Source organism: Hypomesus transpacificus, unplaced genomic scaffold (assembly GCF_021917145.1).
Source record: "Hypomesus transpacificus isolate Combined female unplaced genomic scaffold, fHypTra1 scaffold_27, whole genome shotgun sequence".
NCBI lineage: Eukaryota > Metazoa > Chordata > Actinopteri > Osmeriformes > Osmeridae > Hypomesus > Hypomesus transpacificus.
In genome coordinates this window covers 961,269-977,676 of record NW_025813796.1, presented here as the reverse complement: position 1 = coordinate 977,676, position 16,408 = coordinate 961,269, and the positions used below count along the sequence as shown (strand labels likewise).

Sequence of the window (16,408 nt, the reverse complement as noted above, 5' to 3'; positions counted from 1 at the left end):
AGCGAGGGAGAGAGAAATATCATTTCTCCTCACCAACAATGCTTCATTTGTTAATTTCAAACACATTTATAGAAAGATGATAAGATACACTAACAAATTAGAGGAATAACCAGGTCATTAAAAAATGATGTAGTGCTTGGTTTGAGCCATCTCTGAATACACAGACATAATTGGCTGCAAAGGTACATGGCTGTGTCCTCCATTCTTTCAGAGAGTGGAATGTCTTTTGGAGATTGTTCTGGACCTTCAGGCCTATCATGCTATCCTTCATCCCATAATAAACTTCATGGTGACATTCTTAAATTGCACATAACCGTCTTGGAGCCAGTTTACAGCAGTAGATAACAGTGCTATACAGTATATTCGGGGTAATGCTATGAATAACATTTTCTTTTAAAATGTCAGAAGGGCGATGTCCCCACACTGTTTGTTTTTAAATTCTTAGAATGTGCTAATTAAAAAATCCCCAAGTGAATACAAATGGTCTCATAAACACATGGATCTTGCCCAACTTCCCCGTGACAGAGAGAAACACTGAAGTTTCAGAGCTACCACTCTATAACTTATCTCTGTGATAAAAGAAGTATATTAACATACTTCTAGAGAATAATAGTATATCCTCTAAGCCAGTTCTCATCCAGTTGTCCTGAGCAAATAATTCGCCTTTCAGATGAAATATGGAACCTCATCCCTGCTGAGGTTTAACCCTGCTGTATGATAATGACCTCTACCAGATTACTGGAAATATAGCTAGACCTCGATAACATGTTCCAGTTTGTTTCACTTTTGTGTAGCACAACTGTGGTCCAAAACATTCATTTCTTTGGCTGTCCTGTTCAACTTAAGGTAAGGACCATGATGCAGCTTGTCAGCACTCCTTTCTAAGGCCGCTGTCTTTTGAAAAAAAAAGTTCATTTTACTGAAATCCGTCCACTATAATCCAAAGTGTGTGAGAGAAACACTGCAGGAAGATGAGAACAGACAGCCACAGAGAATATTGTATTCTTTATCTGTTCGAGCCTCCTTCTCTTCAAACTCTTAGGAAACATAGGTTACTTAACCTATTTCCACCCACAATAGTCCAGCATGTAAAGTCTCCCCAATTTATCATGTTGGAATTCATATTTCTTGAGCTCAAAAGCAAGGACTGTAGTTCTTTCAGAAACAAACAGCTAGGCTTTTTATGACACCCCAACCCTACTCATTGTCAGGTTTAAGATTCTAAATTATATGTGGTAACTGTAGTTTGGGAAAAACATAAAAAGAAAGCAAAACCTTGTTAGTGTTAGAGAAAGAATCGTAATGGTAAATTTCCTTTATTTCAAGGCTATTAACAGACCACAACTCACCACATGAAACATCATTTTTGTTTTTTTATTATTGTCTATGATTTGGGGAGGTAATCCTGACAGACTTGAAACTATCTGTGTATACATTGGGTAAGGCGTAGTAAAACAAAGGGTGAATTCATCAGGTAGACAAAGGGCTCTCATCCCACTCACTACCCGATATTCGGAAATTGGAACATCAAATAATTCCCCATGCTCTGAACATTGGAAGGTACGAATGAGAAAGCCTGTTCTTACTGACATGTATGACGTGGGGTATTCTATGGCTCTGAAAGCCTGATCTATTTTTACCTGGTGGATTGATGTTGCTGCTAAGCTGTGTTCCCATGTCACAGATGGCTAAATGTAAATGCTCCCACATGTGTTTTTCGCATACAGAAGTTGCATAAGATTAGCCCTGTGAAACCACAGGGTGCAACCTGTCACCACAGTGGAACTGATGCACATGTTTGAACATTTTGAATATTTATCAGCATCCCTCTTTATTGCTCACGATTGGCATTCATGATTTTCTAATGGAAAGCCAAATTAGTTCAGTCTGCTGTTGATTTAACTTGACACTTTTTCACTTAAGCGTGAGAATCACAGCTGTTAAAATGTGCTAGTTGTTCAAGTTGTACCTCGTGTTGATGCAGGTGTATTTACTGGGATCGTTATCTGTAATTTGTGCATGAGTCATCAACGGAAAATCCAATGTTCCATATGTAATTACAGCTGCATGCAAATGGTGATGGTCTGCATGGTGACCTATTGATCATGGATATTGCTATTATGTAAATGACATTGCAATTAGCGATTATTGAAAAGAAATGAGGCAGATAGATTTTTTTATATTATGTTTTTATTGCATTGGGATTTCAAAATCACACTGTATTATTTCCTAGGAGCACCAAATCAGCTATTGCAAAGCAATACTTAGAGCTAAAGACACACTATCAATGATGACGTTGTCTACACTGTATGTTTTTTTGTTGCAATTATTCTTCATTTCACTTAGATCTTGTGTCTGCTTCTTGCTTCAGGAACCTCCAGGACTCGGACCACTCTGAAGGACTAAACTCAGGCTTCAGCACCATTCGGTCTTCCCTCGACAAGAACGTAAACTGCAGACGTAGATCAGCGAAGGGTTCAGGCGTTGCCTGGTCACACCAGGCCTCCTTCTTCAGGTAGAGTTGCGGGTTGAGAACCCTCCAGCTCTGGCCCCACTCCTCACTGTCCTCCCTGCTCATGTTCGGGTCCAGAGTGTCTGACTTGAGGTACTTCCAGGAGTTGTTCCACTCTTCTTGAGGCAGATCCACCTCGCACAGGTGCTGGTGATGTTTGGGGCCATTTTGTCTGTAAAACCGAGACTCAACGCCTTGGTCAAGCTGCTCGGCGTGGTTCAGATTAGAGAGCCTCCATGATTCTTTCCACCTGGCCAGTGAATTTGAGTTACAAGGCTTGAAGGGAGTAGACAGCCTCCATGACTCTGTCCAGTCATACAGAGGGATGTCTATCACTGCGGGTGAATGTTTAGAGAGGTCGTAGTTTCTGTCAGGCGCGTTCTCTTCTTCGAGCTCTTGCTGTGGTTCGGGCTTGGTCGTTTTCCAGCACTCTGACCACTCATCCTGGCCCATTGCGTCTTCCGCGTGCTCGACACCCATGTATCTGTGGGTCTTATGCTTTTTAGACAAAAATATGACATCTCCATGGCTCTGTGAATTGGAGCTCATATTAGGATTGGATAGTTTCCAGGAGTCCTTCCAATCTGTGGAGGACTGCTCTTCATCGTCACCTGCTGTAGGTGCGGATGAAACCTTCCATGACTCAGTCCAGGATGGGAAAGACGTATTTATCTTGTGGAACTGGAGATGCAGTGGTACATCTGACATGTCCTGCTCAGAAACGGGTTCAGATTCATCTGATTCTTCTGTCTGAGACTGACATTGAGGGGATTTCCAAGATTCCATCCACTCAGAGGGAATTTCCTCGTCGAGCAGACCGCCCCGTAGCTCATTGGTCAGTTTGCGTTTTGCCATCATCATGGCATAATGACGATAGCGGGAATCCATGGATGCCGAGCACCACTTGTGCTCTTGGCAGTAGTTCCAGGAGTCTCGCCAATCCCTCATACTTGGTGGGGCCTGATCATTGTGTTTGACACCCATATCGCAGGTCTTCCAAGAATCATTCCAACCTGGTAAGAAGACATTGGGAATTTGTAATTTTGTCTTCTCCGTTTCTTGTTTCACATCAGGCTTTGCGGTCTTCCAACAGTCCTCCCATCCAGGTAGGCTGACAGTGTCTTCCAGAAACTGAGCCTTCAGAAGTTTATCGCTCGGTTCACGTTTGTATTGGGGCCATTTCTGATCCCAGTCCTCAGGAGTCTGACCCAGTTTAAAGTTGACCGTCTTCCACGTGCCAGCCCAGACAGGAAGAGCAAAGGTTTCGATCTCCTCGTATGTCCTCCACCACTTCCCCTGGGATATAATCTCAAAGAAGGACATGTTTTCCATTGAAACCTCATCCGAATGGTTTTTCAACTGCTTCCATGACTCTTTCCATTCCGCATTGGATCCCCACTGCTTTTCAAAGTCGTAACCCTGGGACTTGTATGTTTTGTCATTTGTTTGTTGGGGTGCCACAGATTCTTGCTTCGATTCCACACTCCTCTGCTGGCGAATGGGAGATTTCAGCATCTTCCATGACTCACCCCAGCCTGCTGGAGGCTTTGGCTTCTCGACAGGCTTCTTTTCCACTGGTTTTGGGGGTATCTCCTTCTTTGGTGGTGGGGGTGGTTTCTTCTTCGGTGGTGAGGGTGGTTTCTTCTTCGGTGGTGGGGATGGAGGGGGGGCTACAGGCTTCTTTGGAGGGGGTTTCACCTTAAATTTGGCTTCCAAACGAGACATATCCACTTCTTCTCCAGACGCTTTCACCACATACTTCCTGAAGTCAGACATGTCACTTCCCTTTCCTTTCTTTTCCGACACCGGAACCGTGCCCGTCCTGACTGCCATGCGATACTGCCACTCTTTAAAAAGCCTGTAGATTACAAGAAGGCCACAACAGGGAAGGAATCAGAAGTTAGAACCGCAACAATGTTATTCAGTACATGGACATTCAGAGGGAAGAGATTGAGCGGGGGGGAAAGGGGTGACAACTAAACACTACAGTTGGAGCAGCCGTCAGAAGCAGTGTATTGGGATTGCATGGTGTCTGTCCTCCAGGAGCACATAAACCCCTGTCTCAAAGGGAAAGAAGGATCCATAATCTCCATTTAAATTATCTTTAACTCCCCCATTTTTTCCCATTCTCAGTGTCAACTCACCTGTCTCACAGAAGCAGCACAAATGAAATATCTGATTGCCTTTCACTTACAGCAGACGGGGGGAAATCGTAGATCGAGTCAGATATCCCTCCACTAATAACATCATCTTACCCATTGATGGCACTTTTTTCCTTCCTTTCCTTCTCCTGATTTTCTTTGTCACTTAACAGCTGTGCTCTCTTCTCCCACTGGTCTTTGAGCTGGAAGTTGTCATACACGGTCACCTCTGCCCTGTCCTGCATATCGCCCACCTGCTGACAGGGAGCAACACAAGGACACATCAGCCAAACTGCCACCCCCACATCATGATATTCGTGTCCAGAAGTCCCATGGAAAATCTGGCCTTTTGCATCTAATTCCTATCCACATGCTAGTGCATGTCTTAAGTACAACATACATTCCATTCAAGGGACATGTTGCACTGAGATTCAAAGAAAATTCAAAGAAAGAAAGTTCCTGCCCTTGTGAACAGTGTCATATAGCTGTAGGCAAGCAAAGTTTCAGAATACTGGTGTGTTACATGCAAAGCTATAATTAACACAGTCTTAGCTTGCTGGCGGTTGTTGCACACCAGACTGTCAACACTGACACTGTTTGTGTCTCATGCAACCAAACAACCATTTCATTATTTTACCCAAGTGGCAAAGGATAGGAGAATAACAAGTGGGTTTGTGATTAAAACCATATGCCTAGCATTGCATTCACTTAAACTGTGCTGTCAATGTTTGAATGGCATCCCTTTCAGTTCCGAGTCAACGCCAAAATAAATGCTCACTAAACACTGCATTGTGTCAATATATCTAGTATGACCGTTCAAGATAGACTTACCTATGGTCTATTATCCTTATTATATCGAACCTTGTCTTCTCTGTGGATGTCCCACGATGGCTTTACAGGAGAAGGGAGGAACTCATATATAACCACATGAGAGGGAGGTAACTAGGCTCCATGACCGTGGCTCTCCAAAATTCTATTTTTATCAATGTGGATACTATGTCCATGCTTCACCATTGGCTATGGTCCAGTTATAGGCACAATCTTTTGGAATGCCATTATTTCTGTTCTCGTCACATGACACGTGATGTGGACAATTCTCAGGCCATATCAAATGACAGTGTTGAGCATTTAAAGAAGTACTTAACGAACGATCTGGTATTTCAGCAGTTATTTTCGACAGCTGAATGCCTGCACTGGGAAAATTGCAAACCGTTGATGATTCGCGACTAAAAAGCAACACATGAGAAGTAGTCTACATGTGTAGACCCAGCTGTTGTTGCTTCGCCCTCTCCATTTTGCAACTAAATAAAACTTTGTAAAACTATGTTTCTCTGTCAGTGTGTTGGCCATGTTTCTCTGACAGTGTCCTTCGCAGAGACACTTACATAACAATACAGCCTGTGTACTGCAGTGGGCCTTAGTGGGCATTATTCAACAGTAGAGTCCCTATGGGACTCTGTGGGGGTCGGCAGCCCTTCTCTGGAGAGGGAGTCCCGTGGCCCGGCCATCACTAGCTCCCCGCTAGGCCACACACAGCAGTGTCTGTGTGGGTGGGGTCGTGTGTTTGTTGGTGTGCGTGTGGACGGAGGGGGGGGGGGGGGGGTTGCAGCAGCATGGTGGAAACACATGGGGTGCCGAGAGTGACAGCCATGTGAGAGATGCCACCAGGTGATGTCAGTCCCTCTGCACATCTACCGTAATGAGCAATTAAGGAGCATTTGTTGGATTATTGAATTATTGTCGTTGTTTAAGGGAGTTGGGTGCTTCTACATGAGGCTGTATTGACCCAAAGTTCAGCCTTTATGGTTTTGTTTGCACTGCACGAATCCGTGCCATAGCTCTGTCCTGATATCTATTCTGGTGGGATACCTCAGAAGTGACAGCATTCTGTTCTTGCTCTCCACATTTCATCCAACAGGTGCCATAGCCAAAGTCATTACTGTTCCCAGTGTCATATTTGCAGCCTCACAAACCACACACATGTCAAACACGTACACTGTACACTGGTGTCATAAACATGATCCACACAGAGAGGACATAACGCTTTTATTTTTATGATAAAATGATTTGTTGTGTAACAGCAACCATTCATTGTCTAATTTCATGTGTGTGCTGATAGATACTGTCTCACAGCCGGAATAGTATTGGAGTTTGTGCACGTTTGTGGCTTTCTTCTGGCACATGTAACAGTAATAGGGGTCAGCTCTCAATCATAAAGTGTTAATGCGAGGTAGAAACAAATGAATCTCACTTTAATTGGGAGCCAAATTGATCAAAACCATGTAAACACCACCAAGCAGACTGGTCATTCATGCAATGTGGTGATGAACTGTAGTGACTATCTGTCATTGTTTTTATTTAAAGTTGTATGTTGCTAAGAAACGGTATATTCCGTTTTTTGACCACCCAATAAGAAAAACTACAGTTAGCATTGGGAAACGCTATTAATATTAACACTCAAATGCTGAGGTCCGAGCGATTAACTAGGATTGTGGGTTCTCCAAGCTGAGATGGGATACCTCTCAACATGAGAGGTTGTAGGATGATCCTCAGGGAAAGGAAATTGCTTCACTGCTGGTGTAATTAAACACGCTATGGAGTGTGACAGGGATTATGCAAATGTTAGTTTTGATATTTAACGAGCAAAAGCGCAGACATTGCCACCTGTATGACATACAATGGCAGGATTTTTCAGAAAGCTAATTCCAGGTTTAACTGCCGCACCTCCCCACAGACCCCCCCCCCATCCTCAACCATATTGTCCACATATCAATGGCGTGGTCGAAAACAAAGCAAAGTTGCCAATTCAACACTTGTGACCACAGAAATCAAGATGCTCTCAAGAGCAGTGATTAGAGTTGCCAACATTATAGTCTTTGCCCTTTGTCAGCACGTGGACTCCATCCATAAACACCAGTGACCTGCCAACTGCCCTCCCTTGCCCTTCCTGCTGGAACCCCAGCGACACGACTGTTCGGCAGGCAGAAAAAAAAGAGCTCTCTAATTCACTTTACAAAGCATTATCAGAGCAAGACAGTATACGGCTACATGCTCAGCCCGAAAATTGTGTCAACGAACTGTAAATTGATTCGGTTAATAGGTTTAATTTTGTCTCCAGACAATCTCTCCTCTGACTTCCCCAGGGAGGGGATTGAGATACGGTGTTGAAGTGTTAGAATCTACTTGATGAATTGGGTATGTGTTCTTTTTGCTCCTGTGCCTCCATGTGCATTAAACAATATTCCCACATGTGCCCTCCGTGAGTGTGCGTGTGCACCGATGTGCTCACGCCGTGTGTGCGCACACGGCTGCGTGTGTGTTCGTGTACCTGCGCGTTCATGCATGAGCACAAGGTAGCAGTATTGATCTGTGGACTCCATTCCCCTAGATGATTTTTTCCTTGTGTGTGGCTATATTATCTGGGTGAGAGTAGCAACGACAGACTCACCTAAATAAAACAATTATCAAAATGAATTGCAATCCAATGTGTGAATGCGATGATCCTCAGGGGACGTGTGCTTTTCATAGGACCCTGCTGCCTGACACTTGGCCATTTTCCAAAACAGAAAAAGACGTTGTGATGTAATTTGGCAAGCACAGCTGCAGTCTCCATACATGTTAGGTACATTACCCTTCTTCAAGTGTCATTCTGAACATATCTGGAGAGGTAGTATGTTCCATGTAGAAATATAATTAGATTAGTACAAAATGTCCTGTCGAGTTGACCCACATTTCTTTGGTTACAGATTTTAAATAACCTTTACATGTAGACGTAAATATGTTATATGTATATTGTGTTTTAGATGTCCTTACAGTAAATTAATGAAATCAAGTGCCCCATCTAAAAGAAACAACTATGCAATGTATTAGAAATGGCTACACCAAGTAATCCGCAAAAAAATGCATTTAAAATGCACATAAGCTACAGATGTCTGTGCATCCTATCAATCAGACTGAGTCTCATAAACACGTGTTTATGAACAAGAACATTTATAACAGATGTTACCGGAATTATCAGTTAATTAACAGATACTTTTCTTCTGATAAACAATCACAAATAACATTGAATTACATTAAACTGAAGCATTGGCTTGGAGTCAAGTTTCCTATGAGACCAAATCTAATAAGGTTATTAATTGGTGTTGACCTTTAAACTTCTAACTTGTCACATTGGCGTGTCAACTAGAAAGCCAAGCCTTTCATATCATGTGTTCCCTCCATACTGTGTGCGGTCGGTTTTCATCTGATCATGCATGACCTAAATACTCTCCCTTCATCCGAGTTGTGTGCAGTGTTATAAGATAAGGATAAGGGAAGCTTATGGCAACAGTCAACAGCTTCTATTTCTATCCAAAGGATGCATGGTGATTGTTTTTTAAGTGCCCTAGTTTTTTTTGCAACAATGTTTTACTGACTAAGTAAAACAAACACATATTGTTCGCCGATTGTGGTTCTGTACACCCAAAAGTTACGCTGACCCCAAACATCGTCCCTAGCAACTAATTGTGAAAGTGAAAAATGCTCACGACAACCCGACCCTTTTATTCCATTCTTAATAGAATATCACGTGTGTCACTGCTGCTCAGAAGGCCTGCCCTTCAGCTTTGCCATGGGTCTCCTGGTGCAGCTCCATCACAGGCCCCTCCCTTGAGCTCCTCTGTAGGGCCCTCCATCAAACGGCTGTGGTGAAGCACCCTCTCTACACAAAACATGTAGTGTCTTTGCTCTGCTAACATCCTACCAACTTATCTATTGATACTAAAAATTGTATTCCACAATCCATAAAATAGATGCTGGTGTAAGGGAGCAGCTACTATTATGCAGTAATCATCATGTAAAAAAAATGATTCAATGACATTGTACTATGAATAGCACAATATCCTTTTGGTCTCACATCATGTTGTTTGTGGAAAAAAGAGATTGGGCAGCTATGATGACAAATGTATGAGCACTGACATAGGCCTAAACCACCTGGTCGTTTATATTACATTTTGTACCAATATATTGTTATATATATACATTCATAAATTGTTGTTAAACATAATATGTTGAATGTACTCAGGCTCCTTGGCATTTAAGTAAAAGTGAAAATCAAGTGTGAATATTTGTATTTATTGATTACATCACAACGTTAAATTTAATGTGTGCTTGTGTAATTTTCTGGTATAATATTGATCATGACCATTATCATTTAAGAATGAGACAAAGACGAAAAGTAAAATGACATAACTTTATTTATTCATTCCAAAAATAACCTTTTGATTGTAAACATTTTCTAAACAAAATTGCATTCAGCTAGAAGTATGATTAAAATAACATTTAGCTTTGCTAAATACCTACATGGCATTCCCACTGAAAAATCACTCAGACCTTTTCAAACCATCTGTACTCAACCTGCAAACATCTTCCTTCCATCAACCTTCATTTACTATAGCATGTCATTCGGTGTGTGTATATGTGTGTGCCATGTGCGTGTGTGGTAGATGATGGCGACAATTATTCTTGCTACTGATATGTTAGCGAATCATAAAAAGTGTTCATCAACTCCTTGTCAACCCTGCATTCATGTCCCCTGTCTTACTTGGACTTGGGTCCATTCTGTTGTGGATAAGGTGCAATCAGGAACTTCCAGGATTCTCCCCAGGTAGAGAGAGTCGCAGTTACCTCCGTCTTCTGTTTCACTGGTTGGTCTGAGAACCGCCAAGATTCGGCCCACTGCTGCGTAAAGTCGGAAACTTCCTTTGTCACTGCCTTGGGCATGTTCATAAAAGAACCTCTCTTTGGGCGTGGCTGAGTTTTTGTTATCTTATGACAGTCAGTCCACTTCCGTTCAGCAGGCTTTTCCTTATCTATTTGACTATATATGTGCTTCCTTGTTTTCCTTTTCTGAGTACCAATCACAAATCCATTAGAGCCATTCGACTTTCCTTTACCAGCCTTTGAATCTCCTTTACCCTCAATCTTCAAGAATCTCCATGATTTTTCCCACAGTCTTAAAGTGGCTGTTTCTTTAAGACTTGTGTAAAGCGACTTCATGCTGTTGCTTCTTGACCACAGGACCACATATTGAGACTGGTTTGCATGGCTGTGTATCCAAGATCCTTTCTCCACATTTGGCATGGGATTGGCCATTTTCCATGGCTTTCCCCACTTGGATGCGTGACTGCTCATTTGAGGCTGGACATCCTGATCATAATCCGTAAGTGTCTGTGATTTCGTTTCTGAATGGAACATGGCACGTTCCTTATCCCAAGATTCTTTTTTCTGATTGAAATGCATACACACAAATTTCCATGAGTTTTTCCAGTCTGGTGTAGATGGATTGGTGTTGTTTAGGTGGAATAATGAGGATTTGTCTGTTTCCATGACGTAGTTGGTTTTATGGTGGTGATGTTGAAGTGTTGCTGCCTTCCAAGACTCATTCCATTGGGTTTGAGGATACCTCTCTTTGAAGACCTGAGAATCAAAAGATCGGCTCATGTGGGTCATGGCTCTTGGCACTTGGAGCTTTTCTTTCCTTGGTTGGATTTCCATCGATTCATCTGGCCAGTTCTGTCTTGGCTGTTCCTGCCCTGACATATCAGTGTGGAAGACAGCACATCTCCAAGAGTCGGTCCACTCGGTCATGGTTCTCATCCCCTCCAGATGGATTTGATGCTTCAGAGATTTCCACGACTCCTTCCATTCTGCACTTCCCATTCCCTTTTCGCCATCCTGCATGTGATAAAGCATCTTTTCAGCTGAAGCCCTCTTGGGCAGGTTGAAAACCTCATATTTGGGATGTTGCTTGTCAAAGTCCTTAAGCCCAGCTTCCTTGATCCAGTGTTCTCGCCTTGCGTGTGGTTTATATCTCGAAAACCACGACTCTTTCCATTCAGTCACAGAGGGCATTGCATGGCGGGAGTGAGGTCTAGCACATTGCCAGGATTCTGACCAATCGGTCAATGATCTTTTCGTCATGTGTTGTTTCCGGACCATGGAGTCATCTGCCATTCCAGTAGTTGACCACTGCACTGTCTCCTTGGACGACTGAGGTTTCGTGAATTTCCAGGCCTCATTCCACTCATAGGGCATGTCATCTATCAAAAGGCGACTCATGAGATTTCTGTATTTGGCAATTTTTGACATAATCGTCGGTTTACGCATGCCCTGCTGCACCCCTGCCAGATTTGTATCATTTTCCTTGGACATCCCAACCTTTTGATTTTGAGCCATGGACTTTTCCTTCGGTTCCTCTGCCTTCAAGGTTGCCTCTGCACTTGGTTTTGAGAGATTCTTTGTTGTCTTCCAGGACTTTTCCCATTCAGACAAAGGCTTGTTTTCATCACATAACTGAGCACCCAAGAGGTCTCTGTACTTGAGCTCGCGTGAAACAGATATAATGACCTGGTGGTCGTGGTTGGAATCCTGTCTCTCGCCATTTTCTAAATATTCGGGAGACTTTGCCTTTTTGTTACTGTTTGACACCATCTTCGCAGCTCTCCATGAGTCAGCCCACTCTGGGTTGTGTGATGTTTGTTTGGAGTTATCAGTGACATGAAGCTGGCGGTTTATAAACTTCCAACACTCTATACTCTGGGATCCTGATTTCCCATCTTTCTTCAGATCATTCTTAGGCTCATTGAAAGGGCCATTCGTGGGTCCATTAGTGTGGGCCTCCCCAGCTTTTGGAGGTTTTGTTGACTTCCAAGATTCACTCCACTCTGATGAAGACAATGCTTCATTGTGGTGTTGTGATTCAACAAGCATTTCTAATATCCTGCTTTTCGAACTATGCAACCCAGCTTCCTTGTTAGCCTTATCCTTAGTTCCTGACTTCAGATCGCTTTCGGGCTTTCTATATTTCCAGGACTGTCCCCATTCTGGTGAATGCAGGATTTGCTCACAGTCTTGCGAATCCAACATCCTCATTGGCTTTTGCCATATACTGCAATTTTCATGGTGAGATGCGGGGCCGTTTTCCTCAGTCCATGGTTTGCCATCAATATGGGGCTGGAGGGTCATAAATTGCCAAGATTTACCCCAGTCTGGGGGTGGTGTACTGCCTTCTTCTAGTTTGGGCAGCGAGTTGGAGAATTTCCATGACTTGGACCAAATCATTCCACTTGGTTGACTGCTGGCCAGAGAGATTAGCCTTTGAATTTTGACATTTTTTAACAGGCTTTTGCTGAGTGTGACAGGGCTGGCTCTCTGGTTCTGAGAACCAAGGTATCCGGTGCCTCTGCCGGTGTCTGCACCCATGCGTCTGTTCATGTAAGGCTGAACAGGCTCCGAGGTTTCTACCGGCTTCGGTTTCCTCGCCAACCTTTTGGGATACTTCTGATTCGATGTCATACGTTTCTGCCAATCTTTATTGATTCTGCAAAACACCAAAGGCACAATTATGTCAATCCACGTTGCAATAGAACCAATGTCAAGACTTATTTTGATGACCTCGTAACCGCTCGTAACGACACCAAATTGATCTCAAGGCATTTCACAAAGTAATTTAACCCTGAGCAGGAAGTCTCAGAGGTACGGGAGAAACACAAAGCGACTTTACAGTGCTCACACTTGGCACACATTGGAAAGAAAACTGTTGCCGACTGATCATTTCAATCCCCCCCCAAAAGGTAAGCAGAGCAAAAGAAAAGTACAGTCTAGGATGAATCCTGCATCCATGCTGTGCCCATCAGTGTCCCTGCAGACTGCTTGGGGGACAAACAAGGGGGATGAGTTTGTGATTTCTTAAAAGACAGTGAGTGGAAATTGTCAAATCAGAGCACGAAGTGTAAACCCTTGGGGTTAAATAAAGTATAACATGTCAAAACAGTCTGAGACTTGACTATATGACTAGCAATAAATAATCTCCATAGAGGCATGATGAAAATATATATATTTATTAAATATATATAATATAATATGTATTGTACGTATATATTGTTCACAATATGTGCTTCATGTTTTGGCTACCCGCAATGTTTTTAGGGCTATCTTGTTGTTGTTATTATCAGTGACCTATGCACTTTGTAAACATCTGTCTTGGAAGTCGCTTTGGATAAACGTGTCTGCTGAATTAATAAATGTAAATATATATTTTCATATCTATAACAAACTTTAAAATATTGTGTTTTCTTATAAGCTGTATGACTCTGACTAGCTCTATGGCTCTTATAAGCTGTATGGCTAGTCAAACGCTAAATATACTTCAAGGCCAAACATACTTGACATGGTGATGCAATATTACATAAGTGGATCATGCCGATGCAGTCTGAAGGGGGTCAGTGTCACCACAGTCCATGACCATCCATAGGGGAGATTACGGAAGTTAGCTTTCAATATCAGGGCTCACTTTATTATAGGTCAAAGGAATGTTGGTGGCATGCCACTTCACGGGACGGAATATGTATGTCAGTTTGTGTGCCTGTGTGTATGCATGTGTGTGTGGGGATAATGACAAAATGATTTCAATGTAACAATATTACTATTATATTTAACAATCAAGGCAACCATACTTCCTTTATCTTATCTTCAGCTGTTCCAAATGAGCCGAGGCTGTCCCAGTTTAGGGTGTGACACTTGATCCACGTGCATGCACTGCCCATGTCTAGCTGGCAGTTGTACTGTATGCTCTACTGATGACAGGTTTGGACTTGTGTTCCAGAGATGGTGTACTTACGTCTCCAGAGCGCTCTTCTCCAATCTTTCCTGCTCCAACTGTATTTTCATAGTCTGCTCTCTGAGTCTGATCTCCCACACATTTTTCATGATAGATGCATCGCACCCGGTCACCTCCCCCGTGCTCATGATGGCTTTTTCTGTCGACCAACAGAAAGGATGTGATGCTTTAATGACAACGATCCACAAGTCATGTTGAATAACGTTTATATTTAGTTATGTCTGTTAGGGCTATGCTGCAAAACTGGGAATAAGTAAGAAAGTAGGAAAGTAGAAAACAAAGTGCGTTTTAAAGTTTTAAACTGTGCAAAAAAGTAAATTTCCATCTGTAGATTTCTATAGTGTTATTTCCTAGGTCCATTCTAATGATAATTGGTTTGTGCAACTTTGCAGCCATATTGCCCTTTGTATTTATTTATTTTATCCAATTGAGAAGACGTCCTGGGCTTTTGAATGATGTCACCAATGTGAACCTCAGGAATAGCCATGATATCCAAGACAGTTAATTCACTTATAAATTATTATAAATAACCATTCCAAATAAGAAAAGTATTCTGCAACATTTTCAGATCTATTTAAGTATATGGTCCTATTCACAACACAAAAAAGGTGTTAAGTATATGGTCCTCGTCAAAAGGCTTCCATTCATGCCTTGCACAACAAATCAAGCCTCTATATAATTAGTCACAGATCATTCATTCATTAAAAACAATTCATTTTTCTATGGAGTAATGAGAAACTGAGGAAAGAATTGCTTACCAGTGGTTGTGTTCTGCCGAACTTGAACAACCTGTTCACAGGCTCAGGGCACAGCTCCTATTTATCGCTAAGTGTCAACTGTAATTAACCTGGCCCCGTGTGACCAGCATGCTTGGATCTTCTATTTATATCACCCAGGGAGATGCCATGCCCCCTTTCCTTCCTGCATTTTTTTTTTTACTGCTTAAGAAATGTAAAACATTTCGGAAACTTATCTTTTATTTAACAAAGGTCGCTTCATTCTGTGTGACACTGAGGCTTGTCATGCAGACTGCAGCTGTTTTGGGGCATGGCAGATTCCCACAAATGGCACACCCACACAGCCACAATACCTCTGCTTGCACAGTATATGAGGGAAAGGGAAACAGTCTTTAGAAATAAACAGGGTTGAGAAACATAATTTGCAGTTGCACACCGCTAGGTATCTTTAATAATAATAGTAATAATATATTTTTATATAGCGCTCTTCTAAATACTCAAAGACGCTTTACATGTGCGAAGACAAACAAAATAATACAACGAATAACAAATACAACTAAATTCCAACTGTATCACGCATATTTTACTATATCTTGATCGTTGACCGCCTTAGCATAGCTGCAGGAGTTCATTGTAGATGTTGCGTGCTTTTCGTTGTGTTAGGACCTCAAGTATTTATGACATTACATGACATTTGACATTTATAAGAAGAGTGGGGACTACATCGCCAGCTTGAGCCAAGCCATATCAAATGTGTATCAAGACCTCCACCCTGGTTTGGACATGACAGCCAATGCTCTTCTCTAGTTATAGAGAACACGTCACCTAAGCTTAGTTCCTCAGCTAACTATCACTGTCTCAAGTTAGAAAACGCTGTTAATAGCATACATGCATATACGATACCAACCAACATACTTTGCACATGCGTATAAATAGCATCATTTATGCTGTACACATGGGTATAAATAGGCCTGCACATGATGTTCCATAATGAACAGGGGTGTTCTAAGGTATCACATGTCAATGCACATACATAGAGAACATTCTAACCCAGTTTAACCTTTTTGCATATTGCATACAGAATAGTGGTCTTCAGTATAAATGGCATGTAATATAACATATACAGTCAACTACTCTGTACTATAACATCGAAGAGAGAACTATCTGTGTCTTCAGTTGTCATTAAACTGTGCTTTTTTTAACCATTTGTCTGTTTACTATACACTTACTATTTGTATGCTTATTCTATGTATCTGTTTGGGGTTAAAAAGTAAGATTTAAAATGTATAATTACTTATCAAATACTAAATCAACCAAACTGTTTTTTTCTTTATTGCTTTATTTTATGGGTTTTATTAGA

General features: G+C 42.0%; 2 protein-coding genes across 3 annotated transcripts; both read right to left on the bottom strand.

Annotated features, from left to right (window-relative positions):
* Nucleotides 1-2,186: 2,186 nt before the first annotated feature.
* Nucleotides 2,187-5,591, bottom strand: LOC124463195. 2 transcript variants are annotated; one of them, XM_047014985.1, is made up of 3 exons: nucleotides 5,485-5,586; nucleotides 4,768-4,907; nucleotides 2,187-4,370 (listed from the first exon to the last, which is right to left on the bottom strand). In XM_047014985.1, the coding sequence occupies exons 2-3, from the start codon at nucleotides 4,896-4,898 to the stop codon at nucleotides 2,339-2,341; spliced, it is 2,163 nt and encodes a 720-aa protein (XP_046870941.1). In that variant the 5' UTR covers nucleotides 4,899-4,907; nucleotides 5,485-5,586; the 3' UTR covers nucleotides 2,187-2,338. The 2 variants fall into 2 exon arrangements, with proteins under 2 accessions (XP_046870941.1, XP_046870940.1); XM_047014984.1 differs by having other exon boundaries at nucleotides 2,188-4,370; nucleotides 4,768-4,910; nucleotides 5,485-5,591.
* A 4,280-nt stretch (nucleotides 5,592-9,871) lies between these two features.
* Nucleotides 9,872-15,328, bottom strand: LOC124463193. Its single transcript, XM_047014977.1, has 3 exons — nucleotides 15,070-15,328; nucleotides 14,312-14,450; nucleotides 9,872-13,012 (listed from the first exon to the last, which is right to left on the bottom strand). Exons 2-3 carry the CDS (start codon nucleotides 14,437-14,439, stop codon nucleotides 10,231-10,233), a joined length of 2,910 nt encoding a protein of 969 aa, XP_046870933.1. The 5' UTR covers nucleotides 14,440-14,450; nucleotides 15,070-15,328; the 3' UTR covers nucleotides 9,872-10,230.
* Between the last annotated feature and the right edge of the window lie 1,080 nt (nucleotides 15,329-16,408).